This window comes from Gavialis gangeticus, unplaced genomic scaffold (genome assembly GCF_001723915.1).
Source record: "Gavialis gangeticus isolate Ggan-Ray unplaced genomic scaffold, GavGan_comp1, whole genome shotgun sequence".
Taxonomy (NCBI): Eukaryota; Metazoa; Chordata; order Crocodylia; family Gavialidae; genus Gavialis; species Gavialis gangeticus.
Window position 1 is genome coordinate 6,775,688 of NW_017728996.1, and position 19,222 is coordinate 6,794,909.

The window sequence follows — 19,222 nt, forward strand, 5'->3', positions numbered from 1 at the left end:
GAGGAGGTTTGTTGCCCCACTGCGCTTCCAGTCTGAGTAGGCGGAGGATGTCGCGTTGTCCCCAGCCTGACGATCGAGGAGCTGAGGAGCAGAGACGTGAAGTCCAGGGCATCTGCACAGCTAGGAATTGCGTTTGCATCCCCAGTCTAGGACCCATGCCCGAGCCCAGCCTTCCTCCTTGTGCACTGCTGCAGTGAGCACTGTTGAGTTGTCAGCAGCAGGCGCACTCCCGCACGCTGCGGACAGCGCCCTTGGCTAGAAGCAGGGTTTGCCCATTCTGCAGCACTGTTCTGCCCATCCTCCCATGGGTTCCCAGTTGCCCCTCCTGGAGCTGTGAGTGCACCCACGGGCAGCCCATCCTGCACCCTTCTGTCTCCCTTCCAAATGGGCCTCTTCACCTCCAGCACCCTTGGCCGCCTGGGGCAGGGCATGAGCAGCAATGTGATATTTAGCTCAGGGGAGGCAGTGCTGGCTCACTAGTGGTTGGGGAAAAGCAGAATGGGACAGGTCAGAAATTGTTGAAACTGTTTTGTTTTTTTTTAGTTGAAGTTTGGGGAGTGGGGGCAGGAATGCATGTGTTCAGCATAGAAAATTTCATCTTTTCGCAAAAGCCTGACAACCTGAACCCTCCAGCTTCTCAGCCAGATCTCCTCCAAAATGATATTTGGAAATTCATTTGGGAGATGCCACCAACGTGGTTCCAAGGGGTTGCCCCATGCTGGCTTCCTTCTCCGTGAGCCCGGTTCCCCAGACGACTGCATTCCCCATGAGCTCCTCCGTGGCTCGGAGAGAGGCAGCAGTGTCTGATTCTCCCCCTCCTCCCCCAAGTTTGACCAGTATTTTCCATGTGGGAAAGGAAAACCATTCTCTCTAACTAGTTTTAGGTAAGAGCCCCTCCGCTGGTGGCTACCGGATGTTCCCCTCAATCTCAAGTAGGAGAAGTCCGTGTGCCATAGTGGTAGCGCTCCCAAGGTAGGAGCCATTTCCCAGTTGCTAATCCTGGGTCTGGGTGGTGACTGGTTCCAGCCAGACTCATCAGCCTTGTCTCCTGTGGCGCTCCTGGCACCTTCTGCTGGGACACTCATACCCGCGTGTGGACGCGGACCCCAGCTCAGCCACTTGCAGGAAATTGCTGCTTGTAGCTGCAAAAGTGGCAGGAGCTAGGATTGCTCTTGCCATTCGTTGTTGCTGGTCCTGCGGAGGCAAAAATGACGCAATCTGTTTCCTTTGATAAGAGATTTGCTGTAGCTCCAGCACCCTTGATTGGAAGATGATTGTATTAGCTGTCATTCCTGTTTGCAGTGGGCAGTTTTTTACCCAGGGACTCTTTTTTCCTCCCTATACATTAAATTTTAAGCTGGCCCCATCCTCCGGAGTTAACTGCAATGGCTCAGAAACCATTTCCCTCTACCCCTCCCCCTGCCTTCTCAATCCAGGCTTTAAAAACCAGACCTGGAGCTGATCATAAGTGCTGGACCTCGGAGGCCTGAATTCCGGGCGAGGGAATTCTTTCTCGCGCGTAACCTGCTTTGGGAGCCTGCGGGATAATGTTGCCTCCTGAGGCCCGGGGGCTTTGTGTTTGTGGAAAGTAGCAAGCTGGCACAAAACAAGTTTGTTCTTCATCACAGCTAATTTCAGCCAGAGCTGGACAGGCTGTTCCCCAAGTCGTCAGAACCTATGTAAACACGGCAGATTGACATTTCCGCTGGCAGCTGCGCCTCTGGGGACCGCTCTGGCCTTGCTCTTTCTTGCTACGTGTTTGGTTTTCACTAGAAACTTGCAAGAAAGTTTGCAAATCCACAAAGGGGGGTGTGTGTACCCTGTACCCATCATAGCGCGCGCGCGCGTGTGTGTGTGTGTGTGTGTGTTTGGGTATCCTGTAATAGTGTGTGTGTAGAGGTCTGTTGTGTGTGTTTTGTGTATGTGTGTCTGTGCAATATGGGTTTAGGTATCTATAACAGCATGTGTGCTATAATTGCATGTGCATGGTGTGTGATAATGTGCTCAGGTATTTAGAAGAGGACACGTGTGTTATGCATGTGCCTACACCTTCAAGTCTGAAACTTCCAGGCTTTATTTAGAATCACAGACGATGAGGGCTGGAAGGGAGCTCAGGAGGTCACATCCACTCCAACCCCCTGCTCAAAGAAGGACCAGCCCCAGCTATATCATCCCAGTCAGGACTTTGTTGAGCTGGGTCTTATAAACCTCCAAGGATGGAGACTCCACCACCGCTCTGGGTGACCTGCTCCAGTGCTTTTTGTTTAGTGCTTGTACGTTCTTTAGCGGAGGGTCACAATCTGTTGGTCCCTGGCCTATCTGCAGAGAACCAGTGAGCAGTAGGAGCAAATAATTGTACTAAATGCATGACAAACATGCTCTCATTTAGTAATCTTCCTTAACATGGCTCGTTCTTCCCTGCTCCATGCCATCACCTGTCTGGTTTCTCAGGAGTTGGGGTTAGTTTTGTTATTGCAGACACAGGCAAGGGTCTGCAGCTTCAGGTGGCATGTTTTCCTAAGAAGAGTTGCATAAAGGATGGCTTTACTGTCTGGTGTCTCGGGGTGTGCCCTGTAGCCATGGCTGACCTTTCCTGGGTGCAGGCTTTGGTTCTAGGAATTAGTCTGATCCTGCCACCTGCTAAGCACAGTCAGCAGCTTGTTGAAGTCATAGCGGACGGGGTGTTCAGCGCCGTGCGGTCTCGGGCCCGCAGCAGGTACATGAGCATTTTATTTTAACCAGCCCTTTGCTGGCACTGGCGTCCCACTGTGACACTGGTGCTTTGTAAAGGGCTTACATCAGAACACCTTGTTCCCAGCCAGATGGACTGAGGCACAAGGGGCTCAGATGACTCACTCAGGGTCACCTTGACCTCCAGCGGTTCCTTGCTGTCATCACTATAAACTGCCTCTGTGGTCTGCTTGCTGGGCATTACAATGTACGTGATCAGGCCACACATCCCTGTCTGTATACAGAGAGATTGCCTTCCATTTTTAAATGGCCTCTTTGCAGCCCTCTCGCACCCCCTGCCTTCCTCCTCTGGGAGCCGATAATGTTTGTGGAGCAAATAGCTCCCCAAAGGAACAAAATCCAAGGGAGAAAGTGGAGTTGCTGCATCCACCCTGAACTCTTGGTAGCAAGGTGAGCCCACATAAACACAAAGTAGCCCAGTAAAACCAGGGTCTGTAAAGAAAATACTTTTTGTCCATGAACTAATAGTCTGAGCTGTTAAATAACTTCAGCTCTTAAAGGGCCACTTTCCCCATGCACAGAGGTGTGCATTCAACAGTTTATTGCAAGGGGAAGCTGAGAGAACCCAGAACAAATTGCGTTCAGCCCATATAATTTAATTAGATCTACAAACAAGGTAACACTGGTTGCCCAGGGGACTCGAAGCAGAGCAAAGAATAGCTTGGTGGTCTGCTACAAAAAAGAAAAGTGGTGCCCCTGTATTGAGGGGGCTTCCAGATTTGTTTACCCAGGCCCTAGCTTCAGGCAGGAAATCCATTCACAGCGTGCCAAGCGAGCGGTCTTCCAGCCCCAGCTGGAACAGGCCTTGACAGTGTCCCGAGGTGCCGGCCTTGCTGCTCAGTGCAGATCGGGCCACGAACCAAAGCAAAACCCGCCAGACGTTGCTGAGCAATCCCCGGCACTTTCCCCCAGGCTCTTGGTTTCTGCCACCAGCGTGATGGTCAGTGGGATCGAAACTTCCTGGTCTCCTCCTGGCCTGGCAGCTTTCCCCATCAGGGAGTTTATCATTCGGCCAAAGAAATTAAAAGTCCGCCCGCGTTCTCTTTCTCCCTGTGGAGTGCAGCTGTGCAAGTCAGCTCTTGCCTGCACCTAGACCCCAATACGGTCTTACCTCCCCTCCCAACCTCTCCCTCCAACCCAAGGGACACTCCTAGCCTGCTCCCTTGCTGCCTTTTCCCCGCCTGGCCTCCGTGTCCAGCGCAGCTTCCTGGCGACCTTCCCTCGGGGTTTTCAGAACCATCCTCAGCCCTGCCGGTGCCATCGGGCGACTCCCCCACTCCTTGTTTTGGCGCTCTGTTGGCCTCTGTCGCTCTGCATCGTCTCAGCCCTCAGCAGTAGAATTACTCCAAAATGTTTGGTTTTAGCTCTTTTAAGGGCCCCCCCCCATGAGCTTTTGGACAAATCTGGGCTTTTTCACATTAAAAATTGGTGGGTCAGAAAAGTTTAAACTCAAAAACGTTTTCTACTTTTAGTTGCCCCCAAAAGATTTATTTTTTCACTTTCTGACAAAAGCCCACGAACATTTTCAATGAAAATTTTAGTGGAAACGACACATTTTTATTTCCATTTAAACATGCCATCAAAGTAGGGACTCTATTGATTATTTGTCACTTGTTTCATATTCTGCCGGGCGCTGACAACAGCCGGTACATCTTTGCAGTCTGCTATAAAACTCAGCAAGGCTCATCCCAGACCCGTCCGTCACAGAAGTATTACAGCGAGGTGTCAAGATGGCTAATGATCGCTATTATAATACAAGGCAAACTGTGAAAGCAGTCGTTGGGGCAGGGCAGGTAAGTGTGTGTAATTGCTGAGGCAGCTAGAGGATAAATGAGAGTGACGTCACTGCTCTGTTGTCAGCTGGTAACTGCATTTTGAGCACAGTAATTCCAGAAGTCAAAGGTGCTTAAGACAGACAGATCTTGAGGAGGCATCTCAAGCTGTGCTCGTCTTACTGCGAGGTCCGATGCTGAGATGCTTTTGAGACACCGTTGGGTTTTTTTTCCTGTTAACTGGATGAAACGAGAAGTTGCAGCAACTGTATCTGTTGTGGGCACGTGTGTGATGAGTGCTGAGGTGCCAGGGCTCTGTGGGTACCACAGCGAGTCAGTACCATGCAGCATCCGTGCCTTCTGGTTGGCTTCGACCCGTCATTCTCAGCCTGGGGTACCACCAGGTCCTTTGAAGGGTGCCCTAATGTGATAAGCAGATAAGCTAAGTCAGTAAGCACAGGCTGAGGCTTATCCCTGCCTGACCAGTTCTCTGCCCCCACTATCCAGCCCCTTTGTAAGGAGGTCAGCACTGTGACATACAGATTGGTTTTTGAAATTAGGTACCACGCTATTCACAAGAGTTACAGAGGGTGCCGTCAGTCCAGACTGTCTTGCCTGCTTTTACTACTGCCAGTTTTCCTAAGAGGAGCTTCATAACTGACTTAAACAGCATAAAGGATGGGATATTTTAGGTCATAACTTTTATTAATGTACGTATGAGAACGCACACATACATACATGCACGCGTGCGCACTCCCGTGGCCTATGGACTTTGTGGGTGAGAGCCATTCCAGTAACTTGCACAAGAGTAAGAGTGTGAGCCATCACATAGGGTTCATGGAGAGGCAGAGTGGTGCATTGCATTGGAAGTCAGAGCAGCTGGGGTCTCATCCTGGCTTTGCTTGATATGTAAGGCAAGACATTTATCATCTCTGCACTTGATTTTCAGTATCTGTAACGGGGGGCAATCATCCTTATGCCCCTTTGTAAAGTGCTGTGAGGTCCCTAGGTGATGAGAGCTACGTAGGGCTAGGGTATTGTTCCTGCTCCTGCTGACCCTGTCATGAGATGCAGATGTATTAAGGCCTAATCTCATGAAAATCAAAGAGAGTGTTTTCACAGACTAGAGCAGGCTTTGAACCAAGCCTTAAAACAGAAGATACCTGCAGTGTGGTGCCAAACTATACACTTGTTGGCTTTAACGTTCTTCAGTCAACAGAAAAACCTCTGCGTTAGCTTTGGACCAAAGCTGCATCACTGTGTACTGTGGGAAGAGCAGATCTGGGAAAATCCTCGTCAGCTGGTTGTTCTGCATCACAATATAAAAAATCAGTCTACTATACTCCGATGTGTCGGAGGGTCAGACGAGTTTTCGCAGCTAGCATCTTATTACAGCATCAAGGGCCAGGGCTCAGTTTGACGTAGAACTTTATACACGTCAGTGTTTTTTTGCTGTTCGGCTGCCTGCTCTTTCAGGTTTCTGAGGTGGGAATGGGTGTCCTGATCACTTCTTTCCTTTTTTCCCTGCAGTCATCATGGACTAAACCAGTTAATCAGACCTGGACAAATAGCCTGGCCAGGTACGGAGATGTGACACCAGAGCCTCCTTTTGCTGCGAATGGATCATTGAAGCCTCCAGCTAATGCAGGACAGAGGCTTTTGTTACAAGCCCTGGTTTACAGTGCTGTTACGGTGGGTGTCTTCAATGTTTGAGCTGCGGGCGGGGGTTTTGTAGCTTGTCTTTGTGCGTCTGTTCCTCATTTCTCGTGTACAGCAGGAGAGAAAATATTTGCCCTATCAAGTTTTTCTCAGTTTGAGTTTTTATTCTGTTGCCCAAGTCTGACATGGTCATGTGCAGTTGCCAGCTGTTCGTAAAAGCTGTTTTATTTTCCAGGAGTTCTGTTCCCCCCAGTGACTCCTGTATTCCCCGTCTTCCTTTCCCTGATCCTTGAGATCTTGGATCGTGGACGGTGTCCTTCTGACCCTAGCTCGTTTATCAGATGGAGAAGCTGCTGTCTGGGGAGATCCTAGAATCCCCCTGGCTTCGCCATGGCAGTGCAGCCACTTCATGGCCTGCTTTATGCAAACCTGCGGTGTCCCTGTCTGTGTGCTGCCTGGCTTCCTGTGAGCGGAGACCTGAGGAAGAATGCCTTGCATTCGAAACCGTGTCTGCCTTAATCCCAGCTACATGGTTGGTCCGATACAAGATAACACCCTAAGAAATTCTTGGCGCTCTCATCATTTCTGGACCATTGCATCTACAACGTCACTCTTATACTACTGTGGAAAGAACTGCAGTTTTGCCTATGAAAAGAACAAAAGATTGAGGGTTGACTTAAGCCTCTTTCCCCATGAAGCAGTTTCCATTGCATTTGCTTCCTTTATCTTTGGAAGATGGATCAGAATAAAATCCAAGTTTTTAATGCTTTCTTGCAATAATTATTTATCCTCGTGTTTGACACTGCATTTGCCGCACTAACAATTTCTAAGTAGATTCTTCATTGAAGCACTTCGTTATGAGCTCAAATCAAGTCTATCTACCAAGAGATTTGCTTGATTATTGCTTTAAGATTTTGTTTTCTCTCTCCTCTAACAAGTACCTCTAAGTAACCTGTTTCCTTCCTAGATAGCAGTGCGAAAATCAATTATACACAGGATGTAATTAATGTTGTGTAAAGAGTTAAGACAATGTTTTACAACCCAATTACAGAGAGCCATTTACATCGCAGCTTAGCCAACCATCAGAGTTTGTCAACAGAGGGGGAGAAGTGTTATAATATGTAAATGATGCACAAAGTTGGCCTCCGCACAAGGGTTATGCGTAGTGTTTCACGTCCTCATTTTGTTCCCTTTCTGTACAGGCCAGTCTGTCTGGCAGGTGTGCCGCAAATTAGCCCCACTTCCTCCCAAGTGCCACTTCAGGCCCCTTTCCGTGCCTGATCTGCCGCTTTGCTTTCTGCTTCCTCTCTGATCTGCTGCTGTGCTGCCTGTCCCCTCCCCAGTCTGCCACGTGCCACACACATAGGCTACTTATGCTACTTGTGACTTCTGCGTGCATTGGCGACACATACAGGGTGCATGCGGGTGCGAGTGCACCCCCTGAGATTAGCTGTGTAACCCCTGGAAATGCCAGCTGTGAAACTGGAAGTGCCAGCAGAAGTGCGCTTCCAGTTTTGCTGGCGGTGGTTTCGGGCTTGGCTATCGGCCAGTGGGGGACACCCTCCCACGTCCGTCAGCTATGTGGTGCCCCCTCAGGCTCGGGAGATGCTAGTTGCCCATGTCCGTGCCTTACACAGGCCACCCCTGTTGTAAGTGAAGCTGTTCACCAGTGAATGCATTTGGCATTTGAAAGATGGGAAAGCTGACTGTCCTGAAGACTGTGTGAATCTGACATGAGAACTCCCACATGCAAATTGCAGAGGACTCAAATACCCCTGGACGTTGGTTAGATGCTGCAAGTGCAAAATTATTCTGCTCTTTTCCACTCAGTGTATTTTGCAGGTCATAAGCAGGGATCCGGGTTTTCAGTTTGCTGCGGAAAAACGTGGATTTTCTCCTTTAAAGGAGAAAACCAGGGGAAACCATGGGTTTCCCCTTGCAAGCTGGCAGCCTTCCAGCCTGCAAGGGGCTGTTCGGGGCTGGGGGGAGCAGGACGCAGGGGGACATGTGCATGTGTGAACATGCACACATTCATGTGGCGGCCAGGCAGCAGTGGAGAGCAGCTCCCGCAGTTTCCTCCAGGTAAGTCTATGCCCCCTGCCCCGCCCCATTGCACAGGCAACACATCAGGGAGGTGCAGGGGGCATATGCCTCCCCAGATTTCTGCACCCACAGCAGGGCACAGGGCTGCAGCCGGGCCAGACCAGCTCTGGGTTGGAGGTAGATCCTGCCCACTGGGCTGCAGAAGCGGCTCCTGCCTGGAACTGGTTTGGCCTGGCTGCAGCCCTGTGCCCCACTGTGGGTACAGAAAACTGGGGAAGCACGTGCCCCTACTGCCCCCCAGTGCATCGCCTGTGGTCTTCCCCACCCCATCACCTGTGCCCATACCCTCCCCCTTCCCTTTACATTGCGGGGCTTAGGGCAGGGGGCAGCAGTTTGGTGAGGGGGGCTGTGGGGGCACCAGCAGGGCCAGGGGGCTGTGGGCTGGGAGTGAGGGGCAGGGGCAGTGCCTAGCATATCAGGGCTGCTCAGCACCATAGTGCAGTGTGTGGGGCAGGGGGCAGCTGGACCTGCATCCTAGTGAGTGAAGGGGCAGGGAGAGCTCTGATTTTCCATGATTAAAAAAAAACAAACGCCAAAATTTATAGGTATTTAGAATTTAGTATAGTGATTGAGGCACTGGTAGGCTTCCAAATTGCTTTAAAATGGTGAATATATCAGTAAAATATTGTGTTCACCTGATACCTATACAGATTGTGGCATTTCATTTTAATCACAGAAAAACCTGGATTTGTGGGTTTTTTAAAAAAAAAGAGATTTTGCAAGTTTTCAACAGAGAAACCCAGGACCCCTGGTCATAAGCTAGGGTGAAAGCAGATGGCTAATAAGCATGGGGCAGGCTAACTGCTATGGTCACTTAGCCATGCTGAGCGGATTGCCCCAGGGGCTTGTGGACCCAGCTCTGCTGTATCTAGCTTACCACACCTTAGAGTTGTGAAGCAGACAGGGTCTTGGAGACTTGCTTGACCTTGTTATTTTGAGAGAGGCTTAATCCACAAATGGCCTTTGCGCAGAAGTGAAACATGGGAGGAAGAGGTGGGTTATGGAAACAGTGGTGGGAGGGCAGGCCGCATTCACTTTCTCTCTCACCATTTTGGACAAGCCCCATTGAAAACATCACAAAAAAAGCATCAAATAACCGTAGAATATTTTAATGCAGATTTTTGAGTAAATGAAAATTTTCAGTAACTTTTCTGGTAACTTTTTAAAATGTTTTCAGAATGTTTTTAAATAAAACAGTTTAAAAAAATAATGGAAGTAGCCAAAACTGGATGTGGGAGCAATTTAGCTCCTTTGAATAGAATTGCGTTCTGAATTTTTTTTCAGGGAGATTGGTTTCCTTTCTGTAAGTGCAGTTGGATTTGTGTGGGCCAGGGAGCCTGGCATCTGCCGCTTAAGGTTGATTTAGGGGTTCTGTTCCACAGGCTCGCTGTGTCGTAATGGCCTGTCCCTTCCCATCTCTGGGTCTGTTTTTCCATCTGTGAAATGGGGCTCTTTGCTTCAGAATACATCTGTTGAGACTTTTGAGGTCCTGTGATGGGAGGTCATCCTGCAAATGTGGTCCTGCTGCCTTGTTCACTAGAGCTGTGCAAAATTTCGCCGGGTATTTTGTTTCAAAGCTGGTTTATCGCATTTCGAGCTCAAAACAGCAAAATCGAAACGAAACAAAAAGCTTCGAAACAGCTTTGAAATGAAATGAGGGCACTCGAAATGTTTCGAAGCAGCCCAGTGGGGGGAGGCAGGGGAGAGCCAGGGCTGTGCCCCGGGCGGGTTCGCAGCCCTGTGGAGCTCAGCTTGGTGGTGGGAGGTGGCGCACAGCCCTGGCTCTCCCCGCCTCTCGCTGCCAGGCTGAGCTCTGTGGGGCAGGTGGAGCTGGTCAGAACGCAGCCCTGGCTCTCCCTGCCTCCTGCCACTGGGCTGCACTCCAACCGGCTCCGCAGCCCACGGAGCTCAGCCTGGCAGCAGGAGGTGGGCAGAGCCAGGGTTGCAGAGCACAGCCCGGTGGCGGGAGGCAGGGAGAGACAGGGCTGTGCTCCGACCAGCTCTGCCAGCCCCACAGAGCTCAATCTGTCCTCCCAGCACTGCCAGATTCCTCCCAGAGGTGCAGGCCCCCAGATCTGCGCACCGGATGACAGGAGGCTGCCTCTGCTGCCTTGGGCCAGCGGCAGCAGGAATCTTCCCCGGTGCTGGGCACAGCCTGCGCCCAGCGCCAGTTCCAGGCAGCAGTTTCCTGTCATCTGGCACAGATCTAGGGGCCTGCACCTCCGGGAGGAGTCCAGCATAGCCCTGCAGCCCTCCTGGGAGTGCAGGCCCCCAGATCTGTGCGCCAGATGACAGGAGGCTGCCACTGCCAGCAAATGTCACGAGTTTTGTTTGAAAAGTTTGAGGTGCAGTTTCCTAGAAACCTCTGCGCCTGTCTCTTTGAAACTTGGCAGGCTTCATGCCCTCAGAAGGGGCTACCATCCCTGGAATTCTCACCTGAATCAGGCAAAGTTTTAGGCATTTTCATGATTCCCCATTATAGGCTATGGGTGAAACACAGGTTTGACGGAACAGAACGGTGCTTTGAAATGAAACAAAATGCTGAAATGAAACACTGTCCCTTCAAAACGGCGAAACGGACGTTGAAACGAAACGATGGTGTTTTGCACAGTCCTGCTGTTCGCTGTGGGGGTTTCTGCTGAGGACAGTGCTCCCATTATGCAGAGAGAACTGTTGGGGGGAATCAGCCGCTCAAACCAGGGAGATGAATTTAATGCTAATACTTGGCATAGTGTGAAGCCTTGGGAAGACTCTTCCCACCTCGCTCACTCACTGAGAGCCGAGCCCAGGGTATTTTCATCTCCCACAATCATTGGTGGGATCACAAACATCTAAAGCCATGTGGACGAATGCCCGGAAATGCTCTGGGCGACCGATTTGAATAGGCTTTTGTTGGACTGTTTGTCTTTATAAATGCCATGACCTGATGTTTATTTTTTTAAATAACGTATTTAGCTTTGGGTGTACAATGAGCTCTGTCTGCAAGCTGCACACTTTATTTCCAGCGTCAATTACTGAGAGCTGATGGAAAATGCAATTAAACTCAGGTGGTGTCGTCTTAGCTCTGGTTGGGCTAAAAGAGCCCCCTCGACTTCAGAGCTGGAAGGAGCAGCATGGAAGCTGCCTACATTTGGTCTGGTTTTTGAGAGGTATCAAGTCATTATGCCATAAAACCATCTTGTGTTTCCCCTGCTTTGGCTGTGGCTCCCGTCTCAGCCCAAACAAGGTGCAAGACTCTGATCTGGGGAAGTGCGTAAAGATAGGCTTAACCTAAAGCAGGCATGACATGACATCAGTGGAGTGACGTTGATGCTTAACGCTAAGGATAGGCCTAGGTGGGTGGGGAGCTGGCTGGGGGGTCTGTGTGGTGTGCAGCAAGTCACTTGGCCCTTTTGCTTTCTGTTCACCTGCAGAGTGAAGTGAAGAAAAGCCACCCTCCCATCAGCCACCATCAGGTGGAAGCCGAGGTTATCGTCCACTCGGATTTCTCAGCCTCTGACAAAGACTACAGCGTGCAGCTCCCGGACGTTGATGAGGTGGAGCGTGAGGACCACGACCCAGAACACTTCCCCTCCGAGGACCAGACCCTTCACACGCACGCCACCACCCTGCAGGATGTCAGCAAGGCACTGGGGGACCCTGAGGGCCCGTCTGAGCTTCAGCCCCCGGATGTGCTGTTAGGTACTGACAGGAGGCAGACTAACAAGGTAGAGCCGGCCTGCGCTCACAGGCTCACCAATGGCTTCCACAGGCCCCAGGATGGCTTGGATCCTGTGGAAGGCAGGGACTCGAACTCTGCACAAGACAGAGAGAGCGCAGAGCCAGTCAAGTGCCAAGGTTTTTCTACAGGCCAGCAGGAAGCGCCTCTGTGTAGTATCTCTTGCTTCATCAACTCATCCTCAGCATCTGAGAACATGATGTGTGTCCATAATCATTAAGAGGAAATTAATCTGATTTTGCTCATGGGAGAGCTAGAAGTTTGTCCATAGTCCATCTGGGCTTTCTTGTGTCAGGTGCCCTCTGCTCGCCATGAAGGTAGTCAATATTTGTTGCAAACTTACTTGTTGGAAAAACTTCCTTAAAGCCATCCTAAGATCTGGATTAGCCTCATCAACCGTCTTTGGACCCACAATAAAGCAGTCATGGAAGACAATCGTCCTCGACTCCAAGGCATTGGTGATGAGATGATGAGTCAATACGGCGAGGTGGCGAGTGCCCACATCTCACAGCTAGGAGCTAGGGCTGCTCAGTGCTTCACACAATCTATGGAAGTGGGGAGTGGGTCTGCCACAAAATCATGATGCCTGCTTAAACCTGTGCAGCCACTTCCATGTATTTTGTGACGGGGACTGACAGGACATCCCTGTTGCCAGAAAGAAGCAGGAACGCACTGAGCAGGTCTTCTCGAATACGCGGCTCCATCAGGGAGGGCCCTGGCATTGCCAACTGCTTTGCAGCTAGATTTGGTAAAATTAAATGCCCAAAGTGGGAGGAGACGACTGCAAACTGACACTCAGTTCGCCATAGCCCTTGGCCTTTTCTGCTCACCCATGGTTAAAATGATTTTAAGGCTCTCTTTGTACACTACCACAGTAACTATTACTAGCAGGCTGATGTAGTGGCCTTTTATTACACACTCTACGAGTGCCTCTAACAACTTGTACTATATAGAACCTTCTCCGGCATCTGGGTCATTTCACCACCCTGGACTTCGTTTTACATAGGTTCTGGTACCTAATATTTTAGGTACACATCTCTCCTTTTAATGTACGACAGTGTATTTTTATTTCTTTGGAGCATCTTTATATTATTTAATTTTATAGAGTGGAGTAGTGTGTGGTATAGAGTAGCATTTTTACTACTTCTCCCTTTTTTTTCTTTCTGTTTTTTTTTTCCTCCTTAACAACACAACTACCTCATGTCTGTTGGGAAAAAAAAGCAGTCGATTTACTCTTTTGTTATAGTCCATTTTAGTTTTTAACTTATGCTTATACTGCCTTTTTCTAAAGAATGTGTTTGCACTGGTTGTTGAATATTTTGTAATGAGTAGTGCCCCAGGGCACGACTCTTTGTTTCTTTTAATGTGTTGCTACACGTCACCTTCCCATCGGTTGCGTTTGTCCGTAGAGTGGCAAGCTTCATGCAGATGGTGACAAAAAGACCGTTTAAGGTGGGGGGACGTTTAACAGTGTTTTGTTTTTAAGGGGCTTGTACTAGTAAAGAGGATGAAGGTCCAGTGTTCTCAGAGGCAGCTAGTGATTTGGGAAGCGTCAGTGTTGCTGATCAGCTGGAGACACCTGAAAAGGAGGCTGTTTCCAGAGTGTGGGTACTTCGCCAGCTTGTGAAAAATCAGGCTGTGTCATGGGTGTCTGGAGCTGGACTCCCACAGCCACTGCTTGGTTTTGAGGATTTGAGCCCATATGGAGTTTTAAAGGGATGCTGCTAAATTTAAAAGAAGATAATACTCCTCTCTTCCAGCTGGCACCTGGCTTTGTCACCGACAGATGTAATGTTATCTCACCTATTTCTCATTATTCGTGCTGTGTGTTTACTTAGGGCACCCCTCTTGGTTTGACCGGTTGAGAAGGAATCGGTCTGCCTCTAGCCGTTCTCAGAGTGCTCCTGTGTTGGAGCTACAAAAACCCTAAGTGGGACCAAATGTCGACAAGCGCTGAGGATCTGAAGTTCCTGTTGAAGTTCTTGGGTGTTGAGGGCACTTGGCAGATGCTCTGCATTTCTCTGTCAGAATAAGATCAAAAGTGAAAAAAAAACCCCATCCTTCCTCTCCCCCTGCCCCCTCCAAAGCCCCTGTTGTATCAGAATTACCCCAAATCCTTATGGAGACCCTTGGGCTGCTCTGAGGCTTGGTCTTGACTTATCTGTCATTTAAATCCAGTGATGCAGCGAGCAGCACAAGAATTTTTAAGTGGCCCCGTGACTTCCTACTTGTAGTACACGGTGCTGTTCCTAGTAGGAGTATGGCCCCGTACATGGATCTGAGTTTGACCAGATGTGTCCCTTGAATTCTTCATTACTTTCTTGCCCGAGGTGCCTCTGGCCGTGGCTGGTGGGAAGCAGCTTCTCTGAAGGTCGCTGTTTACCCAGCGGTGTAAATGATTCAGGATTCGGTCTCTCCTCGACTTCTGGCAGGGTGTCGGATGAGCGGCCCTCTCTCTTTCCACAGCAGTTGCTGTATCCTTAGTTCCTGCAAGTTACTTACAGTAGTGTTTCTGGGAGTATCTGGTGCATATAAAGGGGAAGACCCAGATCCCTGACAGTCCGCTCAGGCCTGCCATAGCCAAGCAGGGAAGGCTCTGTCTGGTAGTTGGTGGCTGTTTGGAACGTGCAAGGCCTGTCCAATGCCCCTGTGGGCCAAAGGATGTGGACAGGATGCCCTTTGCAGTACTGAGTGTGAGGATATCTCTTCCTCCTCCAGCCCGTTGTGTGTACACTCAACTTTTCCAGGTCCCTCAATGCGCAGCTGTTCTTCCCACATGGTTTGGAGCTTTGTGTAGCCTCTTCCAAGTGGCATGAAGGGTGACACACATTGCAGCCAACCTCGCTCACCCTGAAATGAAGCAGCATGAGCTTCCCTGGCTTCCTGCGCAAGCCATTCTTTGCAAGACCACGAGGCCCAGCGTTACGACCTTGGAATGGTGAGGCCAGAGTTGGGCTGCTCTTGGACTGCAAAATGACCTTTTGAGAACAAATAGCACTTCTAATTGGGGGACAGGACCCTTTTTAGAACTGGGGCTGCAGTAGCCATGATGGCCTAGGGAATATGCGAAGGAGCAAGATGTATTTGGTGTACAGTCCAGACCATCTGCATAGCTGGGAGAGATGCTGAACCCTTATGTCTGGGAAGGAGGCAGATACAGCTTTAGCTACACAGCAAGGGAGAACACTGAGTTTTGTTTTAAATGAAAATGGTTCTACCTGGTATTCTATTTTACCTGGCTCTGCTTTTCTCCCAGACCAGAGGAATGGTGCTCTGTTCCCAAATGCTTATCTAACATCCTTCCCAGTCATAGAGTTGGTCCAATAAAAGATATTGCCTAACAAATCCTGATGCTTGTCTTTTTACAGGCATGCAGTTTGTGCCTGAATCCAAATGAGATGCCAGCCAGCTTCCTGATTTATGTGGGAGGAAAGAACATACTCACATTTTGAGAGGGGCAGATATTTGCAGGTACAACTGAAGTCTCTTGTCCATGTGACTAACGTACAGCTAGTGATAATGCCTGCCAGACAGATGGTGACAGCCTCAGCGGTACCCACACTTACGGAACCACCCAAGAAACAGATTCATCTGCTAGAGTGGCCACTGCAATGGACACATGCTCTGGGTGCTGCAGCAGCGATACAAAAGGAAAGTAGAAGTTCATTTTAATTAAGAAAGGGGCTAAGAAAGATTTCAGGAATGCAGGAGGGCATCATACACACTCCTCTTGGACAGGCTGTGCTCAAAGGAGCTAGCGGAAATAAGGTTTGGAGAAAGGCACTGGACATGATTCAGGGCCTGGAGAATCTCTCGGCTGTGGAGAGATGAGACTAAAATGTAGGAAACAGGCACATGGTGGTGGGTAGAAGCTTGTCCCTTTCCTTTGATAACCCAGTGAGTTGTCCTCCTTACTTGTATTCCCAATACAAAAACTAGTGAAGTATAAAAGTATAACCGGGTAATGCAGACAGCAAGTGTTACTTATCTCAGTTACACTGGAGCATGTCCAGTGCCACAACTGTCTTGTAAGGAGGAGATGAATGTGGAGGGGTGTGGTAGATACATTAACAATGTCCAGAGAGCAAGGAAATGGGAAGACAACACATTTTAAATGGAAGAAGATGCGTTAGTCAGCCAGTGGAACTTGGTGCTGTATGGTGCTGAGGCCAAGAGCTTATTTATGGGATTAAAAATAAAAATAATTGAATGTTTCTGTGAGCCACAAGGAAAACTCACAATTACATTAGATTGGTTGAAATTGTTTGCGAGAGACAGAAACCCTCTTGTTCTGGAACATAGACCAGCCATTCCCTCGTGGGTTGAAGAAGAACTATCCTTGGGTGTGTGTTATTCCAGTTGGTCTCAGTGGTGTTTTTTTGGGCCTCTGATGCTGGCTGCAGGTAGGGTTGTGATGCCAAACTAAATGGGCCTTTAATTGGTATGAGGTAGTTTGCTGTCTCCTGTGTTGGATGGAAAGGTAGGAGGTGCAGGGAAACTTCTTGAAATCCAGCCCTTTCTGTCTTTCACATTACCTTCTTACTGGCTATTAGGCATTTCAGGTTTCTCCAGTGTCTTTGCAAGGAAGAGACCAGATTGGCCATGGCTGTGATGATCCGTCTCTCTGCCTAGCCCAAATATGCAGAATCCATGAAAGGATCATTTCACACGTTCTGCAAATACCCGGTTGCAACTGCCGTGACCCAGAAATGCCCCCAGGGCTGAGCATCAGGAACAGGCACTGGGTTAAATCTACCTACAATTGGAAATGCAATCCAAGGAGAACAACCTTGGTGGCTTGTCAATGGGTCCATGACATTTGGGTGCATCTTACCTGATGAGTGTCATGCTTTGATGGATGCTGCTGGTCAAAGCGTGGGCTCATACAGATACTGTGAAGAATGGCTGCTAGGGTTCAGTTCTCATTTGGGCAGGGGGTGTATTTGTGTGAGTGGATGGTAGGACTAGTTTCCAGGACTCTTGGTTCTGCTCCTCATCAAAGCCACTTCCTTGCTGGGCTCCAGATGCAGAGTCTCCCTCTGTACAGACCTCACGGGGCACTGTGAGGTTTAGCTCAATGTTTTGAGATACCTGGAGAAGATGTGCTGAGAACTCAAATGATCCTCTTTAATCTAGTTACTATTGCTTAGGTAGACAGCATATGTGGCTTATGTGTGTTGGCCCCTTGCCTCCAGCCTTCCTTTGGATCCTGGATCCTGTTCCACCAAACAGAATTATTGCAGCGTTGGACAGCACGAAAGTGTTGGAGTGACGGCAGGTGTGGCCTGGCGAGAAGCTTACAAGCAAATGAGCCAAAGCTGCAGTGGGCGTCAGTCGGCGTGCAAGCCAAGAGGGTTGTGCTGTATTACATCAGTTGAGGATCTGATGCCAGTGCTGTGCTGAAGTCATTTTTACGTGATTTGCATTAGTGCACACAGTGGGTTACATTCAGGGTTGGGTTAGGTAGGTGTCCTTATTTATTTGCTGTTTTCCCTGGCTTTTCACTTAGTGGGGTTTTTACAGTCTCAATGACCAGAAAGAGAGCGAGGTGGGTAAATTCTGTGTATTCTGTGTACAAAGCTGAAACAACCAGTGCATATATTTTTTTTATCATGAGATGAGTAGCTTTCTTGCAGCTTTCTCAGAGATGCTCAGTAGTGTTGGTACCTTTAATCACACATCATAATTCATGTGTGCTACCAAACATGAAACTTCCCCCTCTGTCCCCTCCCTTTCCTCAGTAACACTAAAGATTATTGCTGTCCAGTTTCTTACCTGTGTACTTTGTTTTTACATTGTTAAAATGTCAAATTTGTCTCCCAAACATAAGTTTGTTGTCTGGGTGTCTTCATTTGGCTACACAACTGTATGTTTTTCATGCTGCCATGAAAGTCGCAACTTTTAAATCTTTTAATTTCCTATTATGCGAAAGGTATGACTCAGTTAACATTTTCTTGTTGGCTTTTCTTTTTGTTCATCTGGTTTCTTACTTAACAGACAGTAAAGTTCTGAGATACTCTGTAACCTTTTAGGTTTGTGAATTTTTTAAGTAAATAGCTAATAATTCTGGTGTCAGCCCAGAAGGAGTGCTATACAAGAAAGCAACCATTCTAATGTAACACTATATATATTTTTGATCTAATTAGAAATAGGTCCTTTTCCAAAGGGCTGTTGCGTCTTTTATAATCAGTATACTTGTTAGAAAAGAGATGTCTAGTCCAGCAAAAATCTATCATCTAGTTCTGTTATCATAATTCCCTTGCTAATATTTTCCAATTAAATTTCAGATAGGTTTTTTCCATGCTGTATAAGCAAGTATAACCAGAACTTGATCTTGTTAAAAGATTTTGTCTGTATTTGGTTCCATGCTGTATTTAATTATAACTTTTCTTTCTTCAGAGATTATTCTTCATGAACACTCTTTAGTGTTAAAGTGTAAGAAGATATTGTCCTTATATTCCTTAACTAATGGATTATTAATAAAATATTTTGAAAAAGGACTGAATGTGATTTAGGGTTTGGTGTGTGTGTAGCTGTTTCTCCCAAGACAAAATCTTTTCCACTGAGGGGTTGACAATATTTGGGATCTCTGGTGTCTTCCTACTTCCAGTAGAGTGACTGGGACATTTCTGGAGTATGGTTCATTATATATTATTTACCTTGCAGAACACAAGCATGGTTGCAGGAAAGCGCTTCACCTACCAAATGGGCTAGTTAGCGATGGACCTGACTCTTACCGTTGGTTCCAAACTTCCCCAGTACTGGGGATCATTTGTGTGTGGTCTCACCAGCGCTCCTCAGAACCACCTCTCACAGGCTCATGGGTACCGCGCTGTACAGGAGATGCTGTCTCTAAGATTTAAGATCCAGGCTAAAATTACAAAGGGTTGAATTTAGTGATGGCAAAAGCCTATGCAGATACATTCAAATGACCATCCCATTGGTGATTCCCTGGGGGGGGAACCCCTACAACAGAATCATAGGTTGGGACGGGACCTCCAGGGCCATCTAGTAGTTCAATGCCTGCACGGATGCAGGATGTGCCATTCCTAAACCACCACAGACCTGTGCCCATCCAGCTTGTCTTTGAAAACCTCCAGTACAGAAGATTTCACAAATTCCCAGGCAGCTTATTCTCTTGCAGCTTCCCATGGCTCTTACAGCTAGTAAGGTTTCCTGAGATGTCATCTAAATCTGCCTTTGCTGCAGTTTAAACCCA

General features: G+C 48.5%; 1 protein-coding gene across 2 annotated transcripts in view; it reads left to right on the forward strand.

Moving 5' to 3' along the window:
• IGDCC4 (immunoglobulin superfamily DCC subclass member 4) overlaps positions 1 to 18,503 on the forward strand; it is a 125,666-nt gene extending 107,163 nt beyond the window's left edge. The window contains exons 18-20 of one of the 2 annotated variants that reach the window (XR_002095137.1): positions 6,054 to 6,215; positions 11,699 to 13,455; positions 13,842 to 18,503. Coding sequence is in view for 1 of the 2 variants with exons in the window: in XM_019503974.1 (XP_019359519.1) it covers positions 6,054 to 6,215; positions 11,699 to 12,223 (687 nt within the window). In the remaining variant the exon portion in view is untranslated. Of the gene's footprint in view, positions 1 to 6,053; positions 6,216 to 11,698 lie in introns of both variants that reach the window. The other variant, XM_019503974.1, reaches the window with a different exon arrangement.
• Positions 18,504 to 19,222: the final 719 nt, after the last annotated feature.